The sequence below is a fragment of the Balaenoptera acutorostrata genome, chromosome 15 (assembly GCF_949987535.1).
Source record: "Balaenoptera acutorostrata chromosome 15, mBalAcu1.1, whole genome shotgun sequence".
Classification (NCBI taxonomy): domain Eukaryota; kingdom Metazoa; phylum Chordata; class Mammalia; order Artiodactyla; family Balaenopteridae; genus Balaenoptera; species Balaenoptera acutorostrata.
This window is the reverse complement of record NC_080078.1, coordinates 24,837,178-24,855,369: the sequence shown is the minus strand read 5'-3', so window position 1 is coordinate 24,855,369 and position 18,192 is coordinate 24,837,178. Positions and strand designations below refer to the sequence as shown.

The 18,192-nt window shown below is 46.7% G+C and overlaps 1 protein-coding gene across 1 annotated transcript in view; it reads left to right on the top strand.

The window, feature by feature from the left end:
• Positions 1 to 18,192, top strand: part of XYLT1 (xylosyltransferase 1) — a 297,683-nt gene that overhangs the window by 247,573 nt on the left and 31,918 nt on the right. The window contains exon 6 of the mRNA XM_007188435.2: positions 7,856 to 7,936. Coding sequence (XP_007188497.2) covers positions 7,856 to 7,936 — 81 coding nt within the window. The remainder of the gene's footprint in view (positions 1 to 7,855; positions 7,937 to 18,192) is intronic.

Here is an 18,192-nt window from a genome sequence, read left to right as displayed (position 1 = left end):
TTGTGAGATGGAGTGCAGTGAGAGGAATCAGGTGGCTGGGGTCAGGTTGTAGACGGCGCCACAGAAAGGCCCACACCCCGGACGGGCGGCTTTATCTGTATCAACTCCTGATGTGCAACATATGCTCCACAACGATCCCCTTGGAAGGAAGTAGGAGGCTTCAGAAGGTGGCTGCGGTTTCCTCTGCTTGTTTCCTGGCTCTTTCTAAAGAAATGAAGCACATTCCTGTAGCCTGTTCACCTCAAGGAAAGCAGGATTGAAAAGAGCCTGCACTCTTGACCTGGGGTGCTGAGGTCCAAATCTCAGCTCCACCTCTTCTAAGACTTTGGCCAATCTGTTAAATCTGTGTGTCCCACTTTATTCACATGTAAACTAGTACCCGCTTGATAGGGTTACTGTGAAATTAAAAGAGGAGGAGCACTTAGCACTTTGCAAGCAACAAAAGGCATGTTTTCTACCCTCTTTATTATTGTTTTCTGCCCCACATGTCTCCCAGGTCAGAGACACAGCGAGCAGCATTCCTGGCAGAGGGAATGGGCTGGGCAAAGGCACAGATGTAGGAGTGAATGCCTCTGCTCTCCGCCCTCGGGGGCTGAGCCCGTCCCATGGGGTGGGCGCTGTGCTGAATAACTGTTGAGCACCTACTGTGTACCGGGTCCTGGAGGAACAGAATGGAATTAGACCCAATGCCTGCTCGCCTCATGACTCTAGCCAGGCTCCTGAAAATTATCGTCCAAGGTGCCCGATTGAAAATCCCGGGGCTGTTAGCGGACAGATGGGCACCAGCTGGAGCAGCTGCCCCGAGTACTGAGGAGGATGGTTCTCTGCCGTGCCCCCCACACCCCTTGCTGCCTGACAGAAGGTTCATTTGGGTCCCACTGGCTGTTGGTACCGTGGGGAAACCAGAAGGCCCCTGCTCAGGCCTGGCCAGCCTGCTGGAGAAGCCCACCAGCCTCCCCTCCTCCATCCCCTTTACAATTTCCTTCTCCCTGCCCACACCACTGGTAGCCAGCTGGTCAGTTCCTGTGTAATGATGTGAGCCCCAGCCATGCCCTCGACCCTTGGGGCAGCCTCGGTCCACGTAATGAGTCTTTCTGAAAGCAAAGAGAGACTCAAAAGCATCCTTTGGGGCTTCCCTGGTGGCGCAGTGGTTAAGAATCCGCCTGCCAATGCAGGGGACACGGGTTCGAGCCCTGGTCCAGGAAGATCCCACATGCTGCGGAGCAACTAAGCCTGTGTGCCACAACTACTGAGCCTGTGCTCTAGAGTCCGCGAGCCAAAACTACTGAGCCCATGTGCCACAACTACTGAAGCCCGCGTGCCTAGAGCCCGTGCTCCCCAACAAGAGAAGCCACCACAATGAGAAGCCCGCGCACTACAATGAAGAGTAGTCCCCGCTCACAACAACTAGAGAAAGCCCACGTGCAGCAAGAAAGACCCAACACAGCCATAAATAAATACATAAAGAAATAAATTTATAAAAATAAAGTAAATAAAATAAACTGGAAAAAAAAGCATACTTTGCGTGAACAGTTCCACATCTGGGAGTTTAATCCTACAAAAATCTATCATACCCACATGTGGAAAGATAAATGTGCAAGGATGTTCATAGGAGCAATACCTGTAAGCAGGGATGCAGATGAGGAAACAACCTAAATGTCCATCACTAGGGGATTGGCTGTGCCCATTCCATAGGAGGCTGTGCGGCCATTAAAAGGATGAAGTCTTCCTGCGTGTGCTGATTAGACAGAACAGGACACATCGTTACATCAAAAAGCCACGAAGATGCATGTTCCCATTTCTGTAATAAAAAATGGATATAAATACTACAGCATCTACTTCATAGGGTCGACATGAGGAATAAGTGGGTCAATAGGTGCAAAGTGCTTAAAACAGTGTCTGACCCACATAGTAGGTACTCAAGTGTTAGATACTGTTGTTGCCTCTGCTGTTATTTCATGATCTTGCTGTAGCCTGAGTTTCATAGTTATAATTTTAAAAGCACAGGAGATGGTTACAGTTGGCCTTCCCACCATCATGGTTTTCTGTACTCTTGGGTTTATTGTAGAAAGATAGAGGATGACGTTTCTCCTGGGGTCACACATCCCGTGGCAGATCCATGTGCCCAGAACCATCTGATTTTAAAATGAAAACTTCTGTGTCCTGGGCACCCCCTCAGTCCTGGGCACCCCGGGGCAGATGGCCACTCTCCATATGCCTTTGGTGGCCCAGCTGCTTTAGGAGGAATACGGACAAGGCGTCATTATTGCTTTTCACATGTCATAGGAGAAAACATAAAAATGGTACGTCAAGATGGAATATTATTTAGCCTTATAAAGGATAGAAATTCTGACCCATGCCACCACATGGAGGAACCTTGAGGACATTGTGCCATGTGAAAGAAGCCAGTCACTAAAAGATAAATACTGTGTGATCCCACTTATATGAGGTCCCTAGAGTTTGACTACTCTGAATATTCACAGAGATGGAAAGTAGAAGGATGGTTGCCGGGGGCAGGGGGAAGTGGGGAGTTGTTGTTTAACGGATTCAGAGTTTCAGTTTTGCAAGATGCAAAGAGTTCTGGAGATGGATGGTGGTGATGGTTGCACAACAATATGAATGTTCTTAATACAACTAAACTGTACACTTCAGATGGTTAAGATGGCAAGTTTTATGTGTATTTTGCCACCATTTAAAATTTGAAAAATAGAAGGGTACATCAGCTACCACAAATATTGTTGCATAGGGTAATGCAAAGGTGGTACCTAAATTGAACATATATAGGAAATAACTTATTTATTTATTTATTTATTTTTGGCTGTGTTGGGTCTTCGTTTCTGTGTGAGGGCTTTCTCTAGTTGGCGGCAAGTGGGGGCCACTCTTCATCGCGGTGCGCGGGCCTCTCACTATCGCGGCCTCTCTTGTTGCGGAGCACAGGCTCCAGACGCGCAGGCTCAGTAGTTTTGGCTCACGGGCCCAGTTGCTCCGCGGCATGTGGGATCCTCCCAGACCAGGGCTCGAACCCGTGTCCCTGCATTAGCAGGCAGATTCTCAACCACTGCATCACCAGGGAAGCCCAAATAACTGTACAGATGATACACTAGTGGAAGAAGTTGGGGAAATACTGTAGTATATTCTGAGCTCAGATCGAAGGTGCCTCAGTGCTCAGCTTGCCCGATTCCACAGGCCTCCATCCACTGCCCCTCACACACACTTCTGCTCCACAAATGGCCCACCCACTGCATCCAGGAGGGCTAAATCCAGTGCCCTCTGGGGTCTGGGCATACCTGGCAGCATCAGGGGTTTGAAATCCTGACATTCACAAAACTCTGTGCCGAGCTTTGCCTTAGCACCGTCAGCCTCGCCATCAGCCATGAACACCTCTGGCAGCGTATTAGCATCCTGTATCAGGGAAGGGGTATCGGGGTGGGCAGGAGGGACCCAGAGGAGGGCAGTTGGCTCTGTGTTGGGCTCCTTCCACGTGAGACTGAGCAGGCCCCATCCACTCCGTGCCCTGCCACTCGCTGCCTGCAGACAGGCTGGGCTGTGACTGGACTTCTGGGCACCCGAGGACCTAAGAGCTCTGCCCCTTCTTCCTGGGTGTCTTCATGCCCAGAGCTACATGCATATCTGACACACACAGCAGTGTGGTGGTCCTCTGGGAGCCAGTTCAGAACTGTGATGCCGGCTGGGAGACTGTAGACAGGTTCCCTTCTGTGGGGCGTCTCCCAAACCATGCTCTGCAGAAAATTCGTGGGTATGAAGCACAGAAAGCTTTCCAAGTTCAAATCAGGTTGGGTCTTTATACTGCTGTCCCCAGTTCAAAATGTCTTAAGCTTCTGATGCTCACGATGGCAATAATACTATTAAATAGCAGTTAACCTTTATCAAGGGCTTACTGTGGGCTGGGTACTACCGCACAGGTCTTACATGCATTATTTTATTTAATATTCCCAACACCTGAGGCTTATTGAGATGAAAGTAACCTGCCTGAAGTCTGGGCTCTCAGGAAGAGACCGTGGGGAGAAGATGAAGAGGAAGAGAATTAACTACCGATATTCATGCTTGGCTTGAAGCGGCACTTCCTAAACTTTAAAGGGCACACACATCCCCTGGGAGTCTTATTAAAAGGCAAATTTTAACTCAGTATGTCTTGGGTGGAGCCTGAGGTAGGACACGTCTAATAGCAGTGGGCGAATGCTGCTGGTCCCAAGGCCAGGCTCTGAATAAGGAGGCAGTGGAACACATGTGTGTTTTCTCTTGTACCTGGGATGGAATTCGTTCACTCATTCATTCATTCATTCATCCATTCATTCATTTGTAGAAGCCATCTAGTAGCAAAGAACACAAGCTTTGCATTTGGAACCAGGTTCCAATCCTAGTTCTGCACTGTTCACTAAATGGGTGTTTTCTCTGAGTCTCAGTTGCTCATCTGTAAAATGGGAATGAAACTCGCATTTTAGATACTCTTTCTGATGACTAAATGCAATAAATTGTAACAAAAGTCTGCCCTGGGGCCTAGGGCCTGGTGGACATTTCATAAATGGTGGTGCTTTGGGAGCTCATTTTACTATTCATGTATTTATTCCTTCTAACTGAGGTTCCCACATGGTTCCAATAAGTTTATTTACATTAAAATAAATGTATTTATTAAAACAAATTATTTATTGTAATATTTATTTACTTACATATTCCCATAAAGATGTCCCAGTGGCTCCAAAGGCCACAGTGATGGGTCCCAGAGGCCCCACCATGAATCGGAGGAACTGGCATAGATGTGTCTTCTGATAATTTCCACAAAAGGTGGAAGGAAATTGGGGAGGAGACAGACACAAGCGATGAGGTGTGGAATTCACTTGGCAAATGACTCCACCAGAAAGGAGTGAGAAATGCGTGTGAGGGGGAGAGAGCAGGGAACTGGGTAAAATGACAACAGATCGCAAGCTGTTAATTATCCAGAGGGAACTAAATATTATGTAGGCAATTACCAACAGGCGTCGGAAAGCCCCGTAGGGAAACCTGGTCCTCAGCCGAATTCTGTCTCCCCCTGCAGAAGGGCTGGGGGACAGGTTTTAGCTCGCGGGGCAGGCTCTTCACCTGGGGAGGGGGAGGCAGGGTCCCCTCCGTGTCCAGCCCAGCCAGGACCCAGTGCTGTGCTTTGAAAATCGGTTTTACCCACAGGCTCTGGGCCTGGAATCTGCAGCCCCTCCCCATCCACGCTCCCTCCCCTAAGATGTCATCTTTTGAGACGATTTCATGTGGAAGCATCGCTAAGTAAATTCGCTAAATGCCTATTCATCCCCGTCAGATGGGGACGCGGTGAAGCGGTAAATGTGACAATGGCCCCAGCTCGGGGCCCTGAAAAGCGCTTTCTGGGGCTGCTAAATGGAGCCTCAGCCGCTGACCCTGGGAGGCCTGAGGCTTCGTGAGAGGGGGCCCAGGAGCCCCGGCCCGGCCCCTTCAATCCTGCCACTGAGGCTGCTGAGAGGCCCCTCTTTATTATTCCTGCTGCCAGGGACCCATTCAGAGGTTAACTTGTCCCGGTATTCATCAGGAGGACAATAATGAACTGTCGCAGAGAGTAGAGAGGGGCTTGGTAAACAGGAACTGCTAAGACGCGGAGATGGAACGGGCCTCTATGGTTTGTAAGAGAGATTGCTTTCATTTCCTTTGCAGGCTGGTTTAGTTTCCACCTCTCCAGCAACTTCAAGAGGCCCTCTGCCCACAGCAACCCGTAACTGGGAGGGAAGCATGGGAGGGAAGCACGCGTGGGCTTTACCTCGCCTGTTTGCGGAGATGCTCCACGTGCAGATGGACACATGAACTTGGCCTTTGGCTGCGTCCCTGAGATTCACCTCTGTGCGCATCCTCAGGGCTAAGCTTTCCGCGTTTGTGCCTGGGCGGATTTACCTTGCTGTAGGCACACGGGGTTTTTCTGGCATCTGCAGCCACTAGAACGGCAGGTTTTGAAGTGGTGTTGATTTCTGTAAACTAGTACGGGATGTCGGCAGTGCTCGTTTCCACTGCCGCATGTCTTAACTTCTCTGTCCCCCTCCGCTGAAATTATGAGTTGGTCAACAATAGTGGTCCAACCAGAGAGCAGGGGCTTGGAGTGGCGCGACTGCAGGTGATGCAGGGAACTGAAGGAGGGGGTGAGGGGTGAGGGGTGAGGGGTGAGGGCGGCCCTGACCAGGTGGTGGGAGGCCAAGAGCAGAGCAGCTTGCATTTATTGTGCACCTACTGTATGCCCTTTAAGTCCACCCGGTTATCCATCAGTATGTATACCTACTGTGTGAAGGGCAGCCAGGTGAAGGCCGCCACTCAGAGGCTGAATGACTTACCGTAGGACACACAGCTGGGTCAGGAGTGGAGCTGGGATCTGTCCCCGGCCCTGTCTGCTTCTAGAGCACAGGCATCTCTTTCTTAGGCACCCACCTGCCCCCCCAAAGTCTAGCCTCCTTTCTCTTCCCAGAGATGCGCCGTCACCGTTTCTCCCAATTTGAAACAATGGTTAACCCTTTCCTTTTAAGTAAAAATCCCTGGCTTCCCTGGTGGCGCAGTGGTTGAGAGTCTGCCTGCTAATGCAGGGGACACGGGTTCGAGCCCTGGTCTGGGAAGATCCCACATGCCGCGGAGCAACTAGGCCCGTGAGCCACAACTACTGAGCCTGCGCGTCTGGAGCCTGTGCTCCGCAACAAGAGAGGCCGCAATAGTGAGAGGCCCGCGCACCGCGATGAAGAGTGGCCCCCGCTTCCCACAACTAGAGAAAGCCCTCACACAGAAACGAAGACCCAACACAGCCAAAAATAAATTAATTAATTAATTAAAAAAAAAAAATCCCTGAGCAGAGAAGCCAGATGATAAAGGAGCTGTCACTTCAGCACCGTTTACCTGTTTGGGTTTATTTAGCGTAAGAGGCAACTGCGTTTCTGGCAGATGGAGACCCCGTATGACTGCCTTTTAAAATACTGTCACAGCTGTATGCACAAGCTGATTAGCTGTGACTACACTGCTAGTGCTGAGATTGATGGCGATAAATCTGGGATAACAATGCTGGGAACAATGTCACCCGTTTGCATCGCACTTCATATTTCTTAAAGCTCTCTCAGTCAGCCCCGGGGTTATGGATTCATTCATTCATTGACTCATTCATTCCTCAAAATGCATTTGAAGGAGTCAGTTCAAACTCATCTCACCTTGAGTCATCCATTCATCCAACAAACATTAATGTACCTCCTACTATGTGCCAGTGATGAGTGAGTTTCATTAGGTTCTGTCCTCACAGAGCTTACATCCTAATGTAAGCAAATATAGCTCTTTCAGATGGTGATGAGCTCATGTTGTAAATGCAGTGATGTGATGGGGGTGGGGGAGGTAGGTGCTACTTTAGGTTGGGTGGCAAAAAAAAAAAAAAAAAGAAAAGCCTCTCTGAAGAGGAGACATTTGAAAGGAGACCTGGATGACAAGAGCAGACATGGAAAGATATGGGGTAGAATTTCCCAGGCACGGCAAGTGCAAAGGCCCTGAGGTTACTCTGTATCTGGCACTGAAGTATTCACTGATGCCTTACTGTTTGCCAAGCCCAGTGTTGGGCACTGGAGATTCCAAAACAAATAAGGTACTATGCTTATTCTCAAGGAGTTCATAGCATATGGAGTATGTAAGAGACAAACAGTCCATTTTAGCATACTGTGGTAAGCTCAATGATGGTGACACATGAAAGAAGATGCCTTACCTACCTGCATGGTGTGAAAGAAGGAGGGGACCTGGTTTCTGTGACAAAGAAGGGAGCCAGGACACAAAGTCTCCATGATTTCTGGAGGACCCTGACTTTCCTCTCGGTTTGCTTCCACAGGACAAATGACCAGCTGGTGGCATTTCTCTCCCGATACCGAGATATGAATTTCTTGAAGTCACACGGCCGGGACAATGCAAGGTAATATATCCTCCCCCTACCCTTGTGCAAAAGGGAAATGAAAATCTGAGTGATCATCTGGGGGCTTCCTTCTAGGCTGGTTTGATGCAGCCAGAGAAAAGTTGAGGATGGGAGAGAGGCATGGCATGGATGGGCCTGGCCCTTTCTTTGTAGGATCTGAAATGGTATCTCCTGCCAGCCAGGAACAGAGATAACAGTGAATGTGTCTCATCATGTCATAGTCCTTTACACCTTTCCCCTCAAGCCCTTTCATGAGTCCGTTATCACTTTATGGCTGTCCTTCAAGGAAACTAGGGTAGTCATTTTAATACCCAATTTATTGGTAGGAAGACTAAGGCCCATAGTTTAAGTAAGTGATGTCCCCAGATCATTCATTCGGTCAGCCAGTCATTCAACAAACATGCACTTAGTGCCAAGCATGTGCCAGGCACCCTTCTAGAGGTGAACAAGACAAACTCCTCACTCTCGTGGAATTTACCTTCTAGCAGGAAAGAGTCTCATACCAGCATGGAGTTGAACTCGAGTATCCCGACTCCCAGCGCTGTGCCCTCACCATTGCCTCACTCTTGCCGCCTAAGATGTTGGCAGGGATTTGAGGCACCAGAAGCCCCACCTGGATCTATTGTGCCTCTCACTTAAACTGAGCAAAGCCAACAGCATCACTACAGTCCCGCTTTGAGCTGAGTCTGAATCTCCGCGGCCAGAGATCAGCTGGAGGGGACACAGTCTTGAGCACCCTCTGTAGGAGAGACCACAGGATCCGCTCCACCATCTGGACATAAAACACTGCCCAGGATCACTCTGCCATCTTAGAGCCTTTTCCTAGCGTTGCATTCAGAGCTTAATCTGGCAGCTCACAGGATACCTTTAGCGTGTTAATGTGTTTTGTTTGGCCTTCGTGCTGGTTTTGTTTTGTTTAATTCAGGTGCTTCATTTGAAAGTTAATAGCCCCATTTAAAAATAGCAATATTTCCCAGGGAAATCCAGATTTCCAGCTCATCTTAAAAGAGCCAAAGGTCCACTAAATCTGTGCTTGAATTTTCTCATGGAAGTTATGATCTGGATCTTAGACAAAGCCCACGTTCTACAGGTTGCTGCAGTCCTTGCTGCCCTCTCCCCTACCTCACCCTGTTGGCATTTCAGTTTGCCATCTCTGCTGTAGGTGTTCTCTGCCACTGCCGATGGAGGTGTCATTTTAGCTGTTTCTGTGATCCACGTCACCCAGATATCCACAGAAGGGAGGGGCAGAGCAGGCAGCGAGCTGCATTTCCTGAGCTTCCAAGAAGTAACCCCAGAATCCTTGGGTTGTATCATTTTCCTTAATTTTAATTTTGATTGCATCCAGCTGTCTCTTTCTAGATTGGGCCTGTCCTACTGGCAGCCTGCATTCTTTACACTTAAAAGGAGCCCCCAGACTTGAAGATGCTCTGTAAATTAGCACAGATTAATATAGCATGTTCTGGCCACTACACTGGAGAGGCCTGGTGGATAAAGAAGAATTGTAGACACATAGTAGGCTGTGTTCCTACTAAGTGCACATCGCTCTGCTGGGCCCTTTTCACACGGGATCCAACTTTATTCCTACAGTCACTCAGTGTAAAAAATACGTATTATTATCTCCATTTGTCAGGAGAAGAAAGGGCAGCTTTGGGAGCCCAAATGATTTTCCCAAAGTCACACAGCTGGTAAGTGCTAGAGTTTGAACCCAATTCTCTGGCCCCAAAGCCCATGGAAGCAGGGTGGAGCTGAGCAAGATTCCACGGAGGTGGTAAGTTATCAGAACTAGACCAGATATTGGTATCCCCACCCTTAGGTAGAGAATGAAGACGCTTCTTCACTTCCAGATAACTTATAATACATGTTTTGTGCAAAGTCATATCATTAGAAAGGAATCCACTGTAAGCTGATAGACTTGTGTCTGAATTACATCCACCCTGGTATTGTTGTTTCAGCCTACTCAGTATTTATTCTCTATCTACTATTTCCAGGCCCTGTGCTAGGAACTGGGTACAACACAGAGGTTAAAATCATGAGTTGTTTTTTCTTTTCTTTTTTTTTTTTAATAAATTTATTTATTTATTTATTTTTGGCTGCATTGGGTCTTCGTTTCTGTGCAAGGGCTTTCCCCAGTTGCGGCGAGCGGGGGCCACTCTTCATCGCGGTGCGCGGGCCTCTCACTGTCACGGCCTCTCCCGTTGCGGAGCACAGGCTCCAGACGCGCAGGCTCAGTAGTTGTGGCGCACGGGCTTAGTTGCTCCGCGGCATGTGGGCTCTTCCCAGACCAGGGCTCGAACCCATGTCCCCTGCATTGGCAGGCGGATTCTTAACCACTGCGCCACCAGGGAAGCCCCATGAGTTTTTGAGGTCATACCTCCTGGGTTGAAGTTCTGATCCACCACGTCCTGTCTGTGTTTCACTGGGCTGGTGACTTAACCTCTCTGAGCCGGTTCCCTTATCTGTACAATGGAAACATTAGTGGACTTATACGCATGAGATTGTTGGACGGATTAAATGAGATGTTGTATATAAAGCATTTGGCATATCATAAATGCCCTATGAAGATGATGATGGTGGTGGTGGTGGTAGTGATGAGGTCATTGCCATGATAAACACTGGACTCAAATATTGCAGGTGGGAGAAATAAATAGATGGTGTATAGGCCAGAGTTGTGCCTCTGGGTGTATGAGTACATCTTGTCCAGTTGCTGTGCATCAGCAGTTGACAGGTGGTACCCCAATGGCACAGCAGGATAAAGGGCAGGATAAAGACGCAGGCTAAGGAGTTGTTGCTTGCATCTCCCTCTGAAACCCTAAAACCCAAGGCTCTCTGGACAAAACAGCTCACAAGTCCCAACACTCATGCATGAGTCCTCAGCTGGAATTCTCTCACTTAGATGAATTCAGGAGATTAATTTAGAATTAATTCAATAGTAAAATGAGCCATCAACGGCGACTTTCTCCTCTTTGTCAGTTGAGGCCTCACCTGCTGAGTGAACAAACCTGGCCACGCCCATCTTCCCTCGTGTCTCCCACGGGTGCAGCCTGGGTGGGGCTCTGCTCTGGCTCTGCACTGATGGCATGTTAAGAAGGACCCTTTTTGGTGGGAAGTGACAGAAACTCAGCTCAAACTCGCTTAAAGGGTAAAGGAAGTTATTGGGCGATGCAACTAAAACATTACTATCTGACTTCAGACATAGCTGAATCAAGCAGTTCAAATGATATCATCAAGCCCAGACTCTCTGTTAATTCCTTTTTTATTTTCTGGCTGCTTAATTATTTCTTATTATTTCTGGAGAGGGTTAAAGTAAAATAAACACATCGCATCAAATAGCCAAGTAGTTCACTGGCAGGAATCTTTTCTTAAATTAATATATAACCGACATATTATATTAGTTTCAAGTAAGTGATATAACAATTCAATATATGTATATATTGTAAAATGACCACCACAGTAAGTCTAGTTAATATCCATCACCACCCATAGTTACAATCTTTTTTCTCGTGATAATAACTTTTAAGATCATAGCAAATTTCAAATACATACAGCACAGTATTATTAACTGTAGTCACCGTGCTGTACATTACATCCCCAGAACTTACTTATTTTATAACTGAAAGTTTGTACCTTTTGACCACCCTCACCCATTAACTTCTGTTAGTTCTCTTTCCCTTTGTGTTGGTTTAATTTTCTGGCTCCAGATGGTGACCCTTCTCAACGTATTAGCCTCATTTTACTGATAAGGTAACTGAGACTCAGAGAGGTGAAGTAACTTGCTTAAGCTCACGCAGCTAGGGTAGGGTTAGGACTCAAACCTAAGTGAGTGTGTCCCCAGAGCCCAAGCTCAAATCCCTGCATGATGCGGCCTCTCTGTGTTCTGGTCCTGCTTTCCTCCAATACGCTGGGTGGCTTTGAGGAAGCCACTCTGCTTCTCTGGGCTTCATTTTCTCCCTTTGAAAGACAAAGTGGTTGAATGACATGATCTCCAAATGCCTTCCCATTCTGATGCTTCATGCTTCGGGACCAGACAGTGTGACAGAGGCAGAGAGTTTAAAAGACAGAGAGATGGAGAGGGACAAAAGCAAGCAGTGAGATACAAAATAGGCCACAGGGTGCCTTAGTTTTTAATTCCATGTGGTTCCTAATAGCAGTTTTGACCTTCTGTCCCCAGCTTCAGCCTTTAGCAGCCAATTTGGACTTCCAGCTCCCGCTGCTAAGAGATGGCATAAAGGCAGACTGGTACTTTAATAGCTGCCAAATTGATCCTGACTGTTCCTATAATTAAATGAAGAGGAGTGTTGTGTTCACTGTATTTCCTTGCTTTCCTCCAAAAATGAAGTAGCTAGATATATTGAAAGACAAATAGCACAATTATCAGTTTCCCAGATAACCTCTGCAGGGCTAAAAGAAGCAAGTGCCCTGAATTAGCAGGTCTTGGCAGACATCCCCAGGAACTCCTGGGTTCTGCTCGGGGAGCATTGGAGAAGTTTCCCAAATCTCGGCAGCTTGATCAAGGCTCAGTGTGTAGGGACAGGCCCCTTACAGGGAGATGGAAAGGGAAAATCATTTCCCTCAGCCGGAATAGAGTTTCCTCTGGGAATTTTCCGGCCTTGGTCGGTCTAAGTTCTCCAAATAATTCAAGGTCACCAGGGCCCCAGTGCTTAGCCCTGGGGCAGAGTGTGGTGTAGTGGTAAGAACATGGGCAATGGAGTCCAGACACCTGTGCCAAAATGCCAGCTCTGCCGTATGACAGCCAGGGGACTTTGACAAATGGCTTCGACTCTCCATGCCTTCGTATCCTCTTCTTTATAAGATCAGGACAGTGATGTGGGGGTTGTGGAGGACTCAGTATCCTCACTGACCACAGGAAGTGCCAAGCCAGGTGCTTTCAAGTTGTGCTATCCTCTGTTAAAGAGTACAGCTGAGGTTTGCAAAGTTGCTTTAACTTGCTCAAGGTTCCACACAGCTGGCATTGGAGCCTGGTTAGGTCTGACTTTTATCACCCCACGATTAGTGACTGCATCTGAGAGGACCTGTTGTTTTCAGTTCTTGGGGTGTGTGGATGAAAGAGCAAAACTCTGCTGATTTTAAGCAGAATCATTTTTAAAGGAGCAAGGGAGGAAAATCAGTCCTTCCCCTACTTTCTAGAGTCACCCTATCCCAAAGTGTGTTCACAATCCACCAGTGATATGTGAGATTATTTGGGGGTGTTCATAAATGGGCATCATGGGAGAGTTAGTATTGATTTTATGCATATCAGCTAAAATTTATATAATTAGCCCATCTAATCGATGATTTCATGGACATGATGCTTAGAATAAAACTAAGTTTAAAAGAAAACAGTTGAAGCTATCTAAAGTTGGTTTAGAAAAGAAATATTAAGGAAAGTCTCATACAGACTTCATAAAACCTATAGCATAGCAGTTAAGAATCTGGGTTCTGGACCCCGACTGCCAGCGTTCGTATGCTGAGCACTCACTAGGTGTGTGGCCTTGGGTAAGTAACATCAATCACTTGTGCTTCAGTTTCCTCATCTGTAAAATGGGAATAATGATAGTAAAACCAACCTCATAGAATTGCTGCAAGAATTAAATGAGTGAATATGTGAGTAAGCTCTTGGAATAGTTAGTTATGCACATTAAGTTGATGATGGTGGTGATGATGATAGTGGTGATGGTGACAACGATGGAAAAGCCTTGAAGATGGTATATATACACGTGATTAACGTTTTCGAAACATTTTCTACAACTCTTAGAGGAACAACTAGCATTTCAAATGTAAGAAGACTAGACCAGAAGGAAGCTAGGAGGGGTCCCAGCCCTCAGGTCAGGAGTGGCATAAACAAGTTTCTTCCTGTTCCCTGGTCTGGGGGCCACGTGCTAGAGGCGGCAGTCCCTCGCTGGGCACCAGGAAGGCAGCTAAAGCAGCTTCAGCAGCTTCTTCTCTCTGACATTGAACTAATCTTCAGGCCCAAACCTCCCTTGATGTATAAATAGGCAATTGTTTAACCAAAAGTTGGCAAATCCATCAAGAGCCTGGCCAGGAACCTCCTCCAAGCAAATCTGCTTTCAGGAGGCCCTTTGGTGCCAACTTGCTTATCAGGAGAAGAGCTCTCTCCCCATCTGTCTCGTAGCACCATGATTGATGGGAGGAGGTAACTAATATCTCATCTCCAATGGGGAAAGCAGATTGCATTTCCCTCTTGCTTTTCTTAAACCCAACCGGTGAGTTTATCCCTGTTTGCATGTTCACTTTATTTAATCCAGTTATGGTAGCCATGTCAAAATAAAGCTTAGCATCACACAGGCACCCATACAAAGCTGTGTACACAGACGCTCTGTGGGCCTCCGCATGAGTTTTGAGGTCAACTTTCAATCTTTTCTTTTTTCAAAACAATACATGTCAAAGTTGGATTAAAGGCTAGAAGGAAAATATGTGCAGTGTCATCTCTGAGACGTAGAGCATGATTTTTTTATTTCCTTCTTTGCTTTCTTTTTGTGTTCCATGCCTTCTATGGAGAAACTGCATTACTTTTATAATCAGAACAGAAGGCAGTAGACATTGTTTTTAAATATGTGTGAAATAGGGAAAATCAGTTAGCCCTCAATGGACCTTTAGACTCTTAGAGGTGCAAGCTGATTCGGGCCCTGAGTGCTGTGAAGAGCATGGGCCACCAAGCCTGGGATTCTCAGTTCCAGGATTTGGGCCCCTAACTCTGCATTTCTGCTCAGGCTGGGTTTTTTCTGCATTCCTGACTGTCAAAGCTAAGTCAGCTTTCTTCGCCCAGGGCATGTGTAATGATAGGGTTTACTGTGTGCCAGAGACTGTCCCAAATGCCTTAGAGATATTAATTCTTTCAATTTTCACAACAATCCCATGGTGTAAGTGCAGTCATTATCATGCCCATTTTCCAGATAGGGACACTGAGGCTAGAGAGATTAAACAACACACAGCTTGGGAATGGGGAAAGAGACTCAAACCCAGGCAGTCTGGCTCCAGAGTCTACATTCCTAGCCACTGTGCTTATACCGTTTCCCTAAGTATGTTCATTGTGGAGTTTCCTGCCATGTCCAGGCCACATGTGCTTATGGCTGATACATTCCTTCCACCAATCAGGTCAGAGTCTGCCTCTCCTGTGACTGGTCTCCTCTGGAGTGAGGTAGTGAAGCTGAGCTTCTCCATGTAGCTTCCACTCCCACTACGTTAGCTCCTTTTCGTTCATTTGGGCTCTTGCACACACTATTTCTGTCTCCTATAAAGTTCTTCCCCAAAATTCTCCAGATGACTGATTCCTTCTCATCCTTCTTGTCAATGCCACCTCCTCAGCAAAGTCTTCCCCAATAGTCTTCACTAATTAAGTCCCTGTCTCTTTATTTTGTCATTGCGTTCTAAGTTTTCCTGTATAACACTTATCACAAACATCTAATTACATATTCATGTGTTTTATAGCTGTTTATGACTACTTACCTATTTATTAGAGTAGTGTTATAGTCTTGTGGCTAAGAGTGTGGAATCCAGAGCCTGACTGCTAAGGTTTGAATCCCTTCCTTGCCACTAACCAACTGTGTAGCCTCGGGAAAATTAGTTAACCTCTCTGTGTCTTTGTTCCTTCATTTGGAAAATGAACCCTCATAGGATTGTGATGAAGATTAAATGAGAGAATATATATTAAGTACAAGGAACAGGACCTAGAAAGTAGCAAGTGCTCAATAAATGGTAAATATTATGGTTTTATCTTTCATCTTAGAAGAGAGAGGATAGGGATGATATCTGTCTTCTTCACAACCATATTCTCAGCACAGAGACTTGGAGAGTTGCTGAATGAGCAAATGCCCCAAGCCCCTTTTCTCTTCCAACTACTGCAGAGTTGGGGCCTGACAGCTGACTCCAGCCCAGCTTGGGAAAGGGCATAACCCACACTGGACATGTGAGAAATGGCCAGCAGAGCCCCTGTGGAGCTGCCAAACTAGGAAACCCAGTGACCTGAATCCTCACTGACTTGTGCCTTGGAAAGATGGGAGGGTTTTGTATTTGTGGTTCTCAGACAGAATCAGGGTGCCCGTGTTGCTTGTCACCCGCTACCACCACAGCCCTGGGCATTGCTGCACTAAAATAATCGCAGGAGATGGGTGCACTGTGAGGGCTTTGGGCTTCTGTCCTTGGTGCTGAAAAGGCATTGCTTCTCAGAGCATGAAGGGTTTCTCCTTAGCTGGGGAGGTGCCCTACACATGCCTGTCTGCCAAATCCCAGAATAGAGAAGAGGAGAGAGAGAAGTTTTAATTTTCTGGCTTGATGAGGGAAAAAGTTAAGTATCTTAGTGAACACTTATTAAGCACTTACTGAGTGCCAAGCACTACGCTAAGCCCTCTCCATGTATAATATAATCTCACTTAAACTCTCTGAGGCAGATATTATGACGATCACCAGTTTCCGTGTAAGAAGCTGAGGCATTTATGTTCAGGTCGCCCAAGGGTAGTGGCAAATCCAGGACTTGTACCAAATATTCTGGCTCCAGAGCCCCTGTGTGCCATGGCTGTTTGTGTGAGCCCATTCATGTAGCTGGCTGATTTCATACATTGTGTTTTCATGCTGTGTTCCATGACTTTATTTTTAAACTAAAACGCTTAGGTTGTACTTAGGCTAAAGGAGTAATCTGGGTTCAGTGGGAGATCACTGGAGAGAGAAAGAGAAGAAGAGGAAATATTTTTTCTAGGCTGTGTGACTTCGGATGACTTTGGATCACACATCCTTTCTGAGTCTCAGTGTGTCGGGGTTTTTTATCTATAAAATGAGTTATATTAGCTGATTGCTGAGATTCCTTCTTGCTCAAACATGCTGTAAAATCTGAGGGGCAGTGTTCTTCCTTTCAGAATTCATTACAGGACAAGACAGTTCTGGAATAATTCCACACTTGATGAATATACCGAGATTGTAGCCAGGGAATTAACTGAATTGAGAGACTTCTTCATTGTCTGCCCTTTCTGAGGCCATTTCCAAAGGCTACAGATACTTTCTTAACTGACCTCTTCTCCCATGGGGGAGATTCAGGACCCCTTGCCATCCTCCATCTGATTTCCTTTGATGCTCAACTGAGTAGATTTGGTCCTTGTGACATCCTAGTAGAAGCATATTTAGCTCTGACTTTGTCCCATATTGTGGCAGTAGAGAAAAATCTCAGGGAGGCAAACCATCCCTGAGAGCCCAGGAGGTAAAACCAAATGCAAACGATACCATGTTTGCCCTTAAGTAACCTATTCTGAAGACAGAAGTCCTTGTGAGGTCTGGCTGAAAGCCTCTTCCAACCAGCAATGAGCCATTTTCTCTTGGTTCACTCATTTCTGGGCATTGTCTTTTTGAGGAAATAGAAGTTCTCAGATCCTTCATTTGGGTCCTTTTGGAGGGACCCTGGCGAATTGAGATGAAGAATGGCAGAGAGTAGTTAAGCACTTGCATTGGATTCCTCCAGACCTGGATTCATGTCTAGGCCTGTTAGCTGCGTGACTTAGGAGAAATTACTTAAACTTCCTGTGATTCAGTTCCTTTGTCTGTCGAATGTGTGTTAGAAAAATCTGATACCTGGCTAACTAATGGCAGCTACTTCCTGATTGCCTGACAGACATGGCTGTTATTGTTCCCTTTATTCATTCACTCAACAAATATTTATTGGGCACTAGCTGTATGTTAGGCACTGTAGTAGGATACAGAGGTGATCAGAAATAGACAAAAATCTCTGCCCTCTTGGGGCTTACATCCAGTAGTAGAAATAGGCAATAAACTAAATAAATACCTTGTATATTATATTAGAAAGTGAAAAGTGCTATGGAGAAAAATAGAACACCAAAGGAGGATTGGGGAGGGATGTTATCTCTATGAAAAAAAGGACTGATGGTTGGGTCAGCCCATTGCTTGGGTGAAGAGTGCTTACTTTGCAAGGACCTTTGTAAACATCACCCATCACAATTTTGCAGCTGATTTGGGAACTTGTCGGGACAGGTGTCATGGAGCTCATCCTACAGGTGAGGAAACTGGCATTCAGAGAGGTTAAGCCAGCCCCACTTCTCAGTGCAAACAGAGACAGCATTGGTACCAGATCCTCTTCATGTCTGCTCTTCTATGGTATCACCTGTTGACCCCAGTTTTACCAGGTAACCAGGTCAACTGGAAACAAAACTGAGGGGAGGGCAGCATGATTGGTCACCTTCTGTGAATTGGGCCCATTGCTGCAAATCTTCCCTCCATCCCTCAGGTGAGAGAGCCGT